The sequence below is a fragment of the Penicillium longicatenatum genome (genome assembly GCF_028827895.1).
Source record: "Penicillium longicatenatum strain IBT 33135 chromosome Unknown contig_2_segment0_segment0, whole genome shotgun sequence".
In the NCBI taxonomy this organism is placed as follows: Eukaryota; Fungi; Ascomycota; class Eurotiomycetes; order Eurotiales; family Aspergillaceae; genus Penicillium; species Penicillium longicatenatum.
Window position 1 is genome coordinate 7110497 of NW_026643120.1, and position 13665 is coordinate 7124161.

The 13665-nt window shown below is 49.4% G+C and overlaps 5 protein-coding genes across 5 annotated transcripts; 1 reads left to right on the forward strand and 4 right to left on the reverse strand.

Moving 5' to 3' along the window:
- Positions 1-745: 745 nt before the first annotated feature.
- Positions 746-2660, reverse strand: N7484_005194 (Zn(II)2Cys6 transcription factor; the record flags this gene model as incomplete). Its single annotated transcript, XM_057115614.1, has 6 exons — positions 746-900; positions 966-1065; positions 1118-1227; positions 1280-1982; positions 2029-2312; positions 2369-2660. The coding sequence occupies 6 exons, from the start codon at positions 2658-2660 to the stop codon at positions 746-748; spliced, it is 1644 nt and encodes a 547-aa protein (XP_056975754.1).
- Positions 2661-3307: 647 nt separating this feature from the next.
- N7484_005195 (uncharacterized protein) lies at positions 3308-4384 on the forward strand (the record flags this gene model as incomplete). The annotated part of the gene is made up of 3 exons (XM_057115615.1): positions 3308-3374; positions 3433-3805; positions 3865-4384. The coding sequence occupies 3 exons, from the start codon at positions 3308-3310 to the stop codon at positions 4382-4384; spliced, it is 960 nt and encodes a 319-aa protein (XP_056975755.1).
- A 1362-nt stretch (positions 4385-5746) lies between these two features.
- N7484_005196 (S53 family peptidase) lies at positions 5747-7882 on the reverse strand (the record flags this gene model as incomplete). Its single annotated transcript, XM_057115616.1, has 5 exons — positions 5747-6863; positions 6919-7039; positions 7090-7307; positions 7357-7620; positions 7674-7882. The coding sequence occupies 5 exons, from the start codon at positions 7880-7882 to the stop codon at positions 5747-5749; spliced, it is 1929 nt and encodes a 642-aa protein (XP_056975756.1).
- Positions 7883-9583: 1701 nt separating this feature from the next.
- fos-1 (sensor histidine kinase/response regulator Fos-1/TcsA) lies at positions 9584-11656 on the reverse strand (the record flags this gene model as incomplete). Its single annotated transcript, XM_057115617.1, has 1 exon — positions 9584-11656. One exon carries the CDS (start codon positions 11654-11656, stop codon positions 9584-9586), a length of 2073 nt encoding a protein of 690 aa, XP_056975757.1.
- A 733-nt stretch (positions 11657-12389) lies between these two features.
- Positions 12390-13546, reverse strand: N7484_005198 (FAD-dependent oxidoreductase; the record flags this gene model as incomplete). Its single annotated transcript, XM_057115618.1, has 3 exons — positions 12390-12675; positions 12726-13123; positions 13175-13546. 3 exons carry the CDS (start codon positions 13544-13546, stop codon positions 12390-12392), a joined length of 1056 nt encoding a protein of 351 aa, XP_056975758.1.
- Positions 13547-13665: the final 119 nt, after the last annotated feature.

Here is a 13665-nt window from a genome sequence, read left to right on the forward strand (position 1 = left end):
CATCACAAGCTTCTTCTATCGCTCGCCTCCGCATGTCGTCTTATCTCCGCCGATTCTTTCCAAATTGGTGGAGTGCAGGGTAAATGAAGGTAATTTAACTTCTGCCGATCGAAGTTGGGGGTCAAATGTTTCCAAGGGTCCAACCTTTTGGCAGTGATGTTAGATGCTAGCCCTCTTGACCGCCAATCGAGGAAATGTATCCAGTCAAACTTTGACAAAGAACACCTGGAGAAATGTACATGTGGAATGATGCTAGGGGACTTGAGAGTCTTGGGAGCGTTAAATGTTGTCTTCACTTCTGCTTTTCTCTATACCTTCCGGGGCTCAACGACAGTATGAAATACGTGGGTCACAGCCTTGATTCTAGACTATATCTCACATGATCTAGTCATCATCACGTGCAATGGGCTTGTGGTTTAGTGGTATAATACTCCCTTAGCATGGGAGTGGTCCGGGGTTCGATTCCCCGCGAGTCCATCTTTTTGTCTCCGCTCCATCCGGAGTGGAGTTCCTTTTGTTTTGGGTGGACCCAATCTAAATCCACTCTACGTTCAATGGACTCTCCTGGATTTCTAGTGCAGCTATCGCCATTTGAATTTTCAGACCAGTCCCGAATCGCTACGAAGATCTTCTTATTTCTATCCAATCGGTGCAATCAATTCAAGGCTTATTATATTGGCTGCCACTTCAATAGCATAAAAAACCGAGGTACATCAAAACCCGGAGTGTAACATAAAAGAACCCCTCAGCGGTTCAGTGGATCTACTTCGGCCAACTCAGTCCACTGGCGTTCAAGCTGTTCTTTAATCCACGCCGTTCGCCAACCTAATACTTCTTCCACCCGACTTAGAAATCGCAATGATCCCTGTTGCTCAGCTGGATGGTGGAGGCAGTAGCCAACTGCATATTCAGAAATATACGACAATTAGTACATGTATGATATGAGAACGGAGAAGAAAACGAACAGCGATGTAGAAGATGGCAGGCCATAAAGTACCCATTTTCAACACTCTCATTTGACCAGGATAGCCCCACTACGGTCAGTATATGGGTCGCGATTGTTCGCTAAAATAGCTTTCGTTAATCATGGACCTCCAAGAGGTGAACTTGGTCTCACCTCTGCGACACGCCGGCTCCGGGCCAGCTCATAGTCGCTCATTGATTGTGAATGGGGATCTGACAAAGTTATAAAGATCCTTGCCGTGTGAAAGTACTGCATTCCGACGACTGAAAAATTGATCAGTACTCTATTCAATGGCTTGAAAAGGGGGAAACGGACCAGCAGGGCCTGACATCATCCAAATTTCAGGGAACGGGCGGTCAGCCGTAGCATCTGGAGGTTGGTATCGGAGCGGCTGCCAAGTTGGGGGCTTCGAGCGGTGCCACTCCTCCACAGAATGGGAGATGCGATGCCAGGTTGTTTCGTCAACTGGCATCCTAGGCACATCGCGGCAGAGTTGGATGATATTGGCGCAATGAAAAACAATCATGTTGGCAACGGCGGCATCGTCATTTCGTTGAAACATGGCCGAGCACTCATAGTTGTGCAGGTTTAGCTGCAATGGCTGATGCTGCACTATAGATGCGTATATGGCTTGTCGCAAAAACTGCCAACTTACAGCTTCTGATAGTCCTCCAGACGAAGCTGAACGAGACATCAGATTAATTAAACGATTTGATCCAAGAAGATGAAACTTCTCATCTGTGTTATTTTCCAGCTCCTCACAGATCCGCAGTATAACTACCGTGATCAAGAGGCTCTCGTCGTAGGTGTGCTCGGGCTTATCCAGCGCTGGGATCAGTAACTCGAGGCATTGGCCGAGATAGGAGGACGCCTCCCAGTCGCTTTTCCCAGTCATGATGGCATCGTGTCGAGCAGCCAGAGCTAAGACCGCCTTCAACACCATGGGGACTTGCAGGGCACGTTGGGGCACCAGCGTACTAAAATGGGATTGAGGATCACAGATGTCCGCCTGGTTGAACTGGTTAGGTTACACATTTACAGAGATAAAAATGTCCGGGCCTCACCCAGGGGGCGATCTTCTGAATAAAACACCGCATCAGAGATGCTTCTCGAAGCGATAAGGTAGAACCTTGTTCTTGCGCAGATGTCTGGGGGCTAGCACAGGCCGGATGCAATTGCTCTCCGCCCTCCTGCGACAGAGGCTGCATAGCTGGTCGCTCTTCCGCCATAATATCATTATTTGCATGCAGAGCTTCGTGTGCTGACCAAGGTGGTACCAAAGAGCCTTCCCTTGGTGTTTCGATTTCCTGATTTTCATTCAACTCATCGGCCTCGAGGATAAACGTCACTATCACAATTGAATAAGTGTCTGTTCCGGCAGTCAACTCCAACACCAAAACCTACCAGGCTTTGACACATCCACCCATACCTGCCCTTCATCCCAATTCAAGTCGAATCGAGCCGCTGAGCCCTGGCTTTTATGGTAGACATGATGGACGGCCTTGAATTGGAAACGCGGGTCCAGTTGACAGTCGCGGCCGAGACGAGTACAAGGGGCACAAGCTGTAGCCCCCGGAGGAATCACACAGCGGAGATGGCGATGGCGACACCGTCCACAGCCTTTGCCCACTCTCATGAAGATGGCATGGAGAGAAAGATTTGGGGGAATGTTGGTGCCCGATGATTCTCGCTCCATTTCCCCGCATGCTGACTCATCCCCCGCGATTCCTTTCCCTCAGACAATACAGATCTAATATCAAATCTGTCGAGTCTTCAGGATATACTTCTTGGCATCAATGATGTCAAACTGCCTATCATGGTCTCAGAATTTTGCTACCTAATCTACAGTTGATCTTGGTGGCTTGTGAATGGTCAATCCAATCCTGCTGCCTATGCAAAAAATAGAAACCGCTAGGTGCGTCTCCGCTTGAGCTACTGTAATGCACTAACCAATCACACAGCTACTGCCAGAGAAGGCACGCTAGCTGTGCCTGGTCGGCTTGGACTGGTTGAACTATTGCCCCACGACAAAGAAAAAACAAAACGCCAAGGCTCAACCAAGTAACCAAGCCCGACTTATAGTGGGTCTCCGAGATGGTGTTGATGTATCTGGTTGGATAATCGGCTCTATCAATGCATATACTCCACCAATCCGTCCAGCGCCGGTCATCCGATTGCAGTGGGCCGACACGGAGATTTAGTGCCAATGCAAAAATCTTGGAAAAAGTCGACTGCGCCCCGATGAACCCTGGGTTGAATTTATTATCCGCAATGGAGCGTCCCGCGCCCGTCAAAAACAAAACAGAGAGCAACATACAGAAGCGCGTATAGAAAAACGCGTCAATGCTTCTTCTACCTCTCTTGCTGCTAGCCACCTCGTGGCAGGTGGTCATTGCAGATTCCGATTCTTGTACAGTCACGGAAGCTTCCTCAAAGCTCAGGAAAGATTCTTGCTGACCATCTACCAGGTTCAAGTAGTGTGACTATTTCCAGTCAAAGTGACGCGGATACATATGCCAACTGTGACCAGATCGACGGCAGCGTCACCATCTCCTCGTCAGCCAGCGGCTCCATTGTCCTGAACAATGTCAGTGAAATCAAGGGAGCCTTCACAGCAGAAGGAGCTTCGGGTCTCACTACCCTAGCCGCACCGGATCTCGAGACGATCGACGGAGCTTTGACTGTGGATAGCATGAACTCGCTGAGCAATCTCTCAATCAATTCCCTATCCGAAGTATCCTCCGGAATCACGATCACGGGAAATGCAAAACTCAAGCATCTGGAAATCGAGAATTTGGAGGAGGTCGATGGTCAACTCAAATTGACAGGGTCGTTCAGCTCGTGAGTATCGGTAATAATTGGAATTTGAGGCAGGACTCGCAAGACTAATAATAATAAAGCGTGTCGCTGCCATCACTTGATCAGGTGAAAGGCCAAACAACTATCCACGGCGGCAGCTCCATGTCCTGCATTGCATTGAACAATTTACAATCCGAAGACGTGTATAAGGGCGGGTACTCCTGCTCGACCAACAGCGGATCTTCCCTGAGCGCAGGTTCCAAAGCCGGAATTGCGGTCGGCGTCATTATCGGGGTTCTGATTATCTTGTTCCTGATGTGGTGGGTCTATCGGCAACGTCGAGCACGTCGACAACGCCGACGGACTTCCAAAACTGTAGCCTTGATACCTCCGCCAGTAATAAAGGACGAGAAGCAATCTCCCCCACAATATCAACCTGTACCATCGAGCGACTTGTCACCTAAAGTCCCACGAAAGCCTGTGGGACCGGCACCAGCATTGTTGGACGGTCATTCGATCTACGAAGCAGCGTATCCTGCGAGTCCGATTCCGGTGTACCATGAGTTGGAAGCAGGACCAGTCTTCAGTACACATCAACGGCCCATTCACTCGGAATGCTAAGAGACATCACTAGAAGCAGATGATGCTGGGGTGCTGGTCCCTTATTTTGTGAAGTTTCACGCCCCAGCGGTCGCCGATCCTCGATTTCATGACTCAATGTTCTTTTTCCCTTTCTGCTGCGCTTATATACCCAGTCGTACTTTGAAATAACATGACCAATGAAGAATTCTTCCTCTTCTTAAACCGTGCATAACGTGGATATTACTCGAATGTGGTTTGGCCTAAGGTTGTTCGCGAAGAATTTTGTATACATCAAAGGCCCCCGGGCAATATACTCACCAAGGTGCTCGATACTTTTGAACTGATCGAAATGAGATACCTAGGATACGAGCTATTCAGTTCTACAAACCTTGAGACCTACGGCAATGCCAACCCATGGTGTGCTTAGCGCGAGTCTCTTTCTTATGCAACTGGTTATCTGTTTTTATAACGCTCGCTTGGCGTCACTCCTTGACTCGGATGTAACCCATGTACAGCGTGGAGGGTGATAATTGAACACCATCAAATTGGAAGAGCACTTCTTTGACCCGTATCTGGAGCAGTGCAGGAAATGTACATCAGAGCAGTAATATTATTCAGTATTTGTCTAAATCACTCCTTACTCACATTAGACTGCCCTAGAATGCGAAGGTGATAAACGAGCGATGCCCACAGCGCCTCTTTAATCTTGATCTCGGCTCTTAAGAAGCGTCATGTGCCTCATGTCCAATTCAACTACAGTTGAGGTGGTTCGTATGCTGCTCAACATAATTTAGTTTATTTCACAATTACTGCGCTTCGTTTAATGCGAAGACTGAGGCTATTTAAATGATCTTGTGGCGTTCAATTGGAGGGCTCCTAATCTACCTGATGGTGGAACAGAGTCGTTCAGTAACACTATTGCCGGATACCCAATCGCTGCACCTCTAGATGGGGCCAAAGTGACGGTCAATCTGCAGAGTTTTACTCATACCACAACTGCCGCTGCTTATTACGCGACGAATGTGGACTCGGGATCGCTGAAATTGCTGCGACTAGAACTGGCATTGAAACTGAGGGCAAGAACGGGCTGTGATATCTAAAAATTCCGGGATAGCCACGCTTTCTGTTGCTCACTTGATTGGTACGTCTGAAATATTATCGTAATGCTTTGTAGCCCGTCTATGATCTGATCCGCTACTTGGTAGCCAACTTTCAAGGTCGCTCTAGGGGGACCGTTTGCTTTGGCAACTACAAGCTCAATACATCTAATTCGTCCTTAACTTCCCAGAGATTTAATTGATATAGTGGATTGGAACTACTGTATATAGTTTATTCTCGAGCAATCTCCTGTTACTATACGCAAATCAATATGGCCTTCCAGAGGTCCAAACATCAGGCATTTCACTGATTCATAAATACCTTCAACAGCGCCGGGTAGTTAGGAGAGCCAAGTCCCGTTACGGGGTCCCAGCCCTCGGCGGCATAGAAGCCAGCAGTACCACAGCCAGAGTTATTGCCCGTGGTGACATCGAAAAAGGCATCTGGATTGGCATAGAGAGTAGGGTTCACGAATCCGACAGTGGACTTTCCAGCGGCCAATCTCTCCTCATTGATTCGAGTAAGAATCGAGGCAAATACGGGAGCGGAAGCAGATGTGCCACCAATCGAGGTAGGCAGACCTTTGTTGTAAATGACAACATTATCGCCCACGGCGGAGACATCAGGGTATCCACGGCCAATCCGGTTATAGATACCGCCATTTGCACCGAAGCTCTTGTTGTTGACGCTTTCATAGTATGGGTATTCTGGTTTGGCCTTGGAGAAATAGTCCGTCACAGCCTGAGACTGCCAGCTAGGTCGCTCGTAAATGTTACTGAAGCCACCACCGGATGGGAAGCGAGTGACTGCAACCTCTCCGTGGTCCTGAATCTTCGCACCGGGGGGAAGGTAGGTCGCTCCAACTGCGGTCATATAGGGACAAGTGGCTGGAAAATCGGGAGCGAAAACTTTGCCTGTTTCACCTAAGCAGTTGCTTGCCGTAGGATCCCCGTTGCGTCCTGCTACTCCCGAGTCACCTGATGCAACAATTACGGAGACACCTCGCATGCCGAGCTTCATGATTTCATTACACTGACGCTGTTGATACGAGATGGGCAGGTCGGCTTCCGCCATCCCATATGAGATTGAGAGTACATTCGGTGGGTCGTAGACGCCGCATTGCAGAGATCCTTTGTACCCGCCATCTTGAGGATCGGGGTAAGGGGGATCCAATGGGGAGATTTCATCACAGTATGAGCCATCGATAGCATCCAGGAAGGTGTTGAGGAAGCCACTGAATGTATAATTGCTTTCATAGACCATGTCGTCTGATTGGAAGAGAATGGAGTTCTGGGGCCAGATAAGTGGGTAAGAAATTTGAAAGTCAAGGTCGGATTCAGCGCCTGCATTGAGCAATGTGGTTGGTGCCTTGGCTCCATCAATTGCTTTCAAAATTGGGTGTGTTCCACTTGGGATATCACTGCAAATGACTCAATGAGCGCCAGGCCTCAAACAATAGTAGGACTGGGACATACCTGGCCAGAGTGCTGAAGAACAGGTTCAGATCCTCCTGAGCGTAGACATCACCAACGCCCTCAAAGATACCTAACTCGTTCCCTTTTGTAGCTGTTGTTCCGGAAGTGATGTTGTACATTTCTGTTTTTATTAGTAGTTGATCAGAATCGTCAATGGTCTGGAGATCTTACCCTTGACACATTGGGGCGTGACAGCAGTATCACAAACCTGCAAAACATTCTTCAGGATCTCTTCAATGGGCATGAGAATAGGCTCCAGAATTGGCAGCCGACCGTTCGAACGCTTTTGAATCTTATTACTGGTTTGTCGAACACTTGCCACCTCGCGCAGGGTGATACCAGGAGTGATGTAGTCGATATGATCACGCACCGAGTGCGGAACATGATATCTAGACTGGGTCAGCGTCCTGTGGCTTCCTGGATGAACGTTCAGCTTACTCGCGACAAGCCACGTGCGACCGACCCGTGTCAGCATGAGAGTAGATATAGTATTCGGTGTGTAGCAGCTTTTCCAGTTCATCGGCACCAGCATCAAACTGAATCCATTGCTTATTGACAGATTGTGAGATCCGGTCCTTGGAAATGCCGAACGATTCCAGCCATGAGCGCACAGTATCTACGCTCTCGTCACTCGGCGCAAACAATTCATGCACCTCGGATTCCGACATATGCTTTCCATAGCGACTCGAGGATGGGTTCGACCTAGTGGGTAGATGTCAGTCGTTTATCATGGCAAAATAGGTTATCAAACATACATCTCCATGAGAAGTTCATGCCCATAGGCCAAGTTCGACTGGGTCAACCCAACTCGGACAGGAAGCAAGGTCGACGCATCCAGGCGTTTCTCCTCGGTCCAGGAAGTCGGGAGGAAGTCCCGTCGCTCATGCACAGCATGACCATAAGGTGCTGGAAGAGCCAGGGCACCGACTGCAGCGGCTCCCAGGAGCAAAATGGATGGCTTCATAATGGACTTGAATAGAGTCGACAAGGTCTCACTCTATACTTGGAGATGAGAGCGAATGGGACTAGAAATCTCCGGCTTTATACCATTCTGCCGGGCTCCGCTTGTCCAGGAGGGCTCCATTCCGGCTCGGCTGCTTCTCAACCCATCTCAGGAGAAGCCCAATGACAGGGCTTCTGGTGATCAACAAAGCAGACCTCAAGGTCGGATTACTTACGGTGGAACTGCGATCAGCGTTAGGTGTGGGTCTGGAATGGGGCATTTGCTCCGAAGGAAGCTAGTTCGGTGGGTTTGGAGGACGTCTGAGAAGGAAAGAGTTGAGGTTGATCTAGCATCGCTTGGGCCCTGCGAGAGGAGAAGCGGGATGAGTGCTGTGGTAGGTGATCATCTACAACGTTCAACTTTTCACAATTATGACTTATCTTGCAAATTGGCATGATGTTAGATTGAACATTTTCATGTCACACCTCATGTCCAGATGGTCGGTGTCGCACCAAGGCCATGTGAGGGCGTATTTTGTGGTGTAGGATGGCACCTTCTGCGGTAACTTTTAGAAAGATAGCGGAGTTCACTAGCTCATTGGTAGATCGTCTTGCGATACTACCCAACTCTGCGTGATCGTCCACGCGACCTACAGTCATTGCCAGTACCAATAGAGATAATAGACATAGTTCAATACTTCAAAATACAACACGCGACAACTCGTAAATAGTGACCATGAGCCTCGGGAGATAACAATGCCATGTGAAGCAGGGAAACGAAGAGCGGTGCGCTAAAATAAGCCTCGGACGATACTTGGAACAAAAAACATGTATTGGCTTTCTAACTCCACTATGTAGGCGAAGTGGAGGATTGCTATGCCTTATTAGGAATGCGATAATGGGTTCCCCCAACTTGGGGTTCAGGAGCCGTTCAAGTTGGCCAATTAGCATCTTCCAATGACGATCCTGATGTCCAATCCCCCTGAGATCCCTTCCCCGCACCAACACAACATCAGGGAAGCCGACGATGAGGACCAAGTCATGAAAGATTCGGTCTTATTCTTCGCTACGAGAGTTGGGAGGTTTTCTAAATTCGGGCAAACTTTTTCAATAACGTCATGTCATATCTCCATTTCTGGGAGTTAAATCTAATCTAGGCACGGCCTCATAAGGCCGGCTTCTGGTTTCTGGAAATATATTTCCATGCCACATCATGACTACAGTGACCAAGCAATCAAATTATAGGTCCAGATACATGGTGCAGTTGAATGGACTTGCCAAGGTGAGTCCGAGGGGATACAAAGACACTGTAATTGCACAATCCCGATGAAAGCCGTAGGGAAAGCAATGCCCGCATTGCTGTGGATTTGTGGTAAATACCTTCCGCAACAAGCATTAAACTCTTGTCAGGCGGGGAAATGAGACCATTAGGTGCCCAGGTGGGTTTGATCATGCATTCGTCGCATGCATGGCAATGGAGGAGGGAGCTCGGACCAACAGTCCTGAGGGTTTGAACGACGAGGAGTTGGGTTGAAAGCTTGGCATGCTTGCAACAAATAAATGCAGCAAACGCTTGCGCGACTTGGGCCCAATATCTGCCCCATATATGGGTTCTGGCCGCCAAGTGGCGCTGAGCTTCGGGTTAGTGGGATCGACATCAAGGCCTTCAACCACACATGGTTTACAGATTTGACGGGTAAGCGCCAGACTGATGTGGACTAGGTTAAGATCCGCACCATTTCCAGAGCATGTCCACCAGCTGCTGCCGATGAAGCGGCTTTGCAAGGTAATCATTCATACCCTTTGCGAGATACATTTCAGCATCTCCCGTGAGAGCATTCCCTGTGAGTGCAATAATCGGAACATCGATCATCATCTTCCGAATTTGCTCTGTAGCCATTAGGCCATCCATGACCGGCATATTTATGTCCATCAAGATGACGTTGTAAGCGAGGGGCTTTTGCTTCACCATGCGTACAGCTTCAGCGCCATCCCAAGCTGCATCCACGCGCTCGAAGCCCAATGTAGATAATAACTTGAGCATGATAGTTTGGTTGACCTTGTTGTCTTCCACAAGCAGAATTTGCTTTTGCGGCGCGATAATTCGAAGCTGTTCGGTCGGATCATACGAAAAGGGCTTCACAGTCGACGTCACGCTTTTCGGCAGGGGAATTGGCGAATCGACGTGGCCCATCTTTGCAGAGATCCAAAACACACTCCCAGGGCCATCTGGGTTGGGGTGGAACCCGACCGCACCGTTCATGAGCTCAGCTAGACTTTTAGAAATGGAGAGCCCTAGTCCAGTTCCTTGGTATCGCTTCACAGCTGAATCTGCGAATCGTGTGAAAGGGGTGAAGAGGGTGTTGGTCGCATCCTCGGGTATACCAATGCCAGAATCCACCACCTGAACCGAGATCTCGTAAAACCGAGGATCAACTGGGTCCTTCGAGTAGGATGCGTTAATCTGAACATAGCCTTTTTCGGTAAATTTGACAGCATTGCCGACTAGGTTCTGGAGAATCTGGCGGAAGCGCAGCGGGTCTCCCTGGATACTATGGGGAAAATCGGGGGGGATTGAGACTTTCAAGGTGACGCCGGATTTCACCGATGGCTCGCAGTTCCGGGCCACTGAATTGATCACACTGGGGATATTCAGAGCTTCGGTGACGAGGGAGAACGATCCAGAGGATAACTTCGAATAATCCAGAACGTCATTAATGACTTGCAAAAGCAGCCCGGTTGAGTCCTCCAGGATCGTCGCAAATTCCATCTGATCTTCAGCCAATGGAGTCCTCATGAGCATGGTCAAGGCCAAAAACATGCCATTCATCGGAGTACGCAGCTCATGAGACATGTTCGCCAGGAAGTCAGTCTTCATCTTGGAAGATTCCTCAAAAGCATCAATTAAACGCGCCTCGGCTGCTTTGCGCTCGGTCAAATCCCGGGTCACCTTCACAAATCCAATGTGTCGGCCAAATTGTTTGATTGTGGTGATCATGACATTGGCCCAAAAACGTGTTCCATCTTTTCGGTAACGCCAGCCTTCGTCTTCCACCTTGCCCTCGCGAAGGGCAACCTCCAATTCCCGTCCGGGCTTATCGGCCTGGCGATCCTCTACTCCATAGAAGATAGAAAAATGCTTACCAATGATATCCTGGGCACTGTACCCTTTGAGGATGGCTGCTCCAGAATTCCACGTGGCAATATGGCCTCGCGTGTCCAGCATGAAGATCGCATAATCCTTCACCGTGTCGACCAGAATTTTGTAAGTCTCATTCAAATAAGTTTGTTCTCTCATTTTGGTCGCACGTTGCTCCCGTTTTTGGCCCTGTTGTGCCTCGAGGAGCACGTTGATTAATTTCTCACTGTCGAAAATCGGCGTGATTCGCAATGAGTAATCAAACTCGCAATCCTGAACACGAACATTATCGATCACTTTGACTTCTTTTGTCGCGACTGCGGCGCCCAAGGCACCACTCAGCGAGGCAATATCAGGTGCAGGGACACTCGCGGGTGCCAGTTCGTAAATGCTCGTTCCTATGAATTGTTCTCGGTTGGACTGGAACAGGGTGTGGTGGCTTTCGGAAGTCCCCACCACCCGAAGAGAACCATCTAAAATGACAGTGGGGGTTGGCGTGTGTCGGAAGATTTGCGCCCAGCGGTCGTTCTCCATCGTTTTCTTTGGCTTGTTTTGAGAGTCATTGTTCTGAAAGTTATTCAAATCGCGCTCGGAGGGAGGGGTCATGATCATCGCGTAGGTGACGGGTCGGCGATCCTCAAGGTTCAGATGGAGCATTTGCTGGTCCAACGCCATCGTGCCTTTGAACTTCCCTGCCACCGGGGCAGGAGAAAGTTAGCGGGATGAGGGATTCATCCACTTGAAGCACTTAAGTGCAATAGGCGCTGAAATCCGCAGAGGTGAGAAACGACTGGGGCACCTGGCGTAGGGGATGGATGCGAAGTTGCAAGATGAAAAATGAAAAATGAAAGATCTGAAAGTCAAGGCGTGTGCATGAAAACCTGGAAGGGTCGTCGAAACAAGCGGCGAACCCAGCCGATGCACAGCGTTTGTTCTACTGGACGGCAAATTTCGCCGGCGGGGGAGGCAGAGCCCGCTAACCCGGTTTCAGGGTACAACTCGATTCATGTAAATCCACGTACGTAGGTGTCGCACGCGGTGGCGAATTCTTAATTATGAAACATGATTCGTAAATTAGGATCAGAAAGAAAGGGTCTTTCCATGCAGGTCAGATTTTTGGATCTGGTTCTTCAGGATATATTTAGGCCCTGATCACCGCAACCTTGGATTGACGTTCTCTCCGCCTTCCCACAGGGAAAGCGGGCCCCATCCCTAGGTTCACGAATAATTACAACCAACAATACATGGATGTATGTATGTATATACATGTGTATGGATAACTTACAGAACGTCAAATTACGACCAATGTAATAAATGTGGAATGTTCAAGACATGGACTTCGAAAAGAGTTATTCGACATGCCCAGGTGGACTGGGGAGAACACGTGAGGCTACAAAATCACATTTTCGCGCTCGACGCTTTCAACCATCTTCACTACCGCATCTGCAATCCCGTACGAGAACGCGTATCCCCCACCACCAAATCCATAGGCCGAAACGACGTGCCGATTACCTTGTTTCTCCGAATCAAGACGAAATCCCCCTCGCCGCGAGGGTCGAATTCCAATGATGTGACTAATGTCCTTGTCTGCCGGTTGTTCCGGCACTACGTCGGGGGCGAGCCGATGCGCACGTGTGATCTCATCCCGCGCAATATCGAAATCAACTTCCGGGGACCTGAAATTTAGTCAGTGATGGACGAACTTCGCCAGAGCGGGAACACGTACAGATTGTCTTGTTGCTTCACACCTCCCAACACCACGCCGTGCGATAAAGGTCGTGGAATGACATAGGTATACTCCTGGCCATTGCGAAAGTACATGGTATTGCATTTTTCCGTTCGGAGAAACACCGTCTGTCCTCTTTCAGGGAAGCAGCGATCATCCAGAACATCCGTGAGGGTCAAACTGCCAAGCCCGCTGGCATTGATGAATATTGTCGATTCCGGAAACATATCGTACAGTTCTTGGAGAGACTGTACTCGATGGCGAACAAACTTTCCTCCCAGTTCCGTGACTTGCCTGCCAAGATATGGCATATGTCGTGTGGGGTCCGTGACCAGAGTCTCATAGGACCAAGCGCAATAGAAGTTATTCGGGAACTCATCGCGGCTCATCTCCCGAAACTACGCGTGGCGGTCAGCGAAGGACGAGCGGAAGGTGAAGAGAATGATTACCTTGGCGGTAATAGTTCTACCCCAGATTGCCGAGTCAGGAGCGGGTTTTTGTTCCAAAAATTCTCGTGCTTTGACCACACAGACTCCAGATTCCGGATTCTGGGCCATCTTGAGCAGGATACGGTGGGTCACAGCTTGGAAATATCGCTGCTCAGGGTTGATCCCACCGGCAGCATGCCAGGCGGCGCCTGCCCATGCAGATGCATAAGTAATATCTTGATCCCCGGGCAGATACTCTGCCACCACTACTACGGGGAAGCCGCTCTGGAGTAATTGGCGGGCCGTTGCACAACCGATAATGCCTGCACCTAAAACGACAATAGGCCGCTGGGCAAAGGGGACTTGCATCGCATCCTTATCGCCCTGCTCCATGGTGAGAAGCGGAGACATGCCGAAGAGTGATAGTAGACTGCGTGCGCCTAGTTGTATACGGAAAACATGTGCAAGATCAGCTGATATGCATCAAGGCGTAGACATCCCGGGGGGTTTGA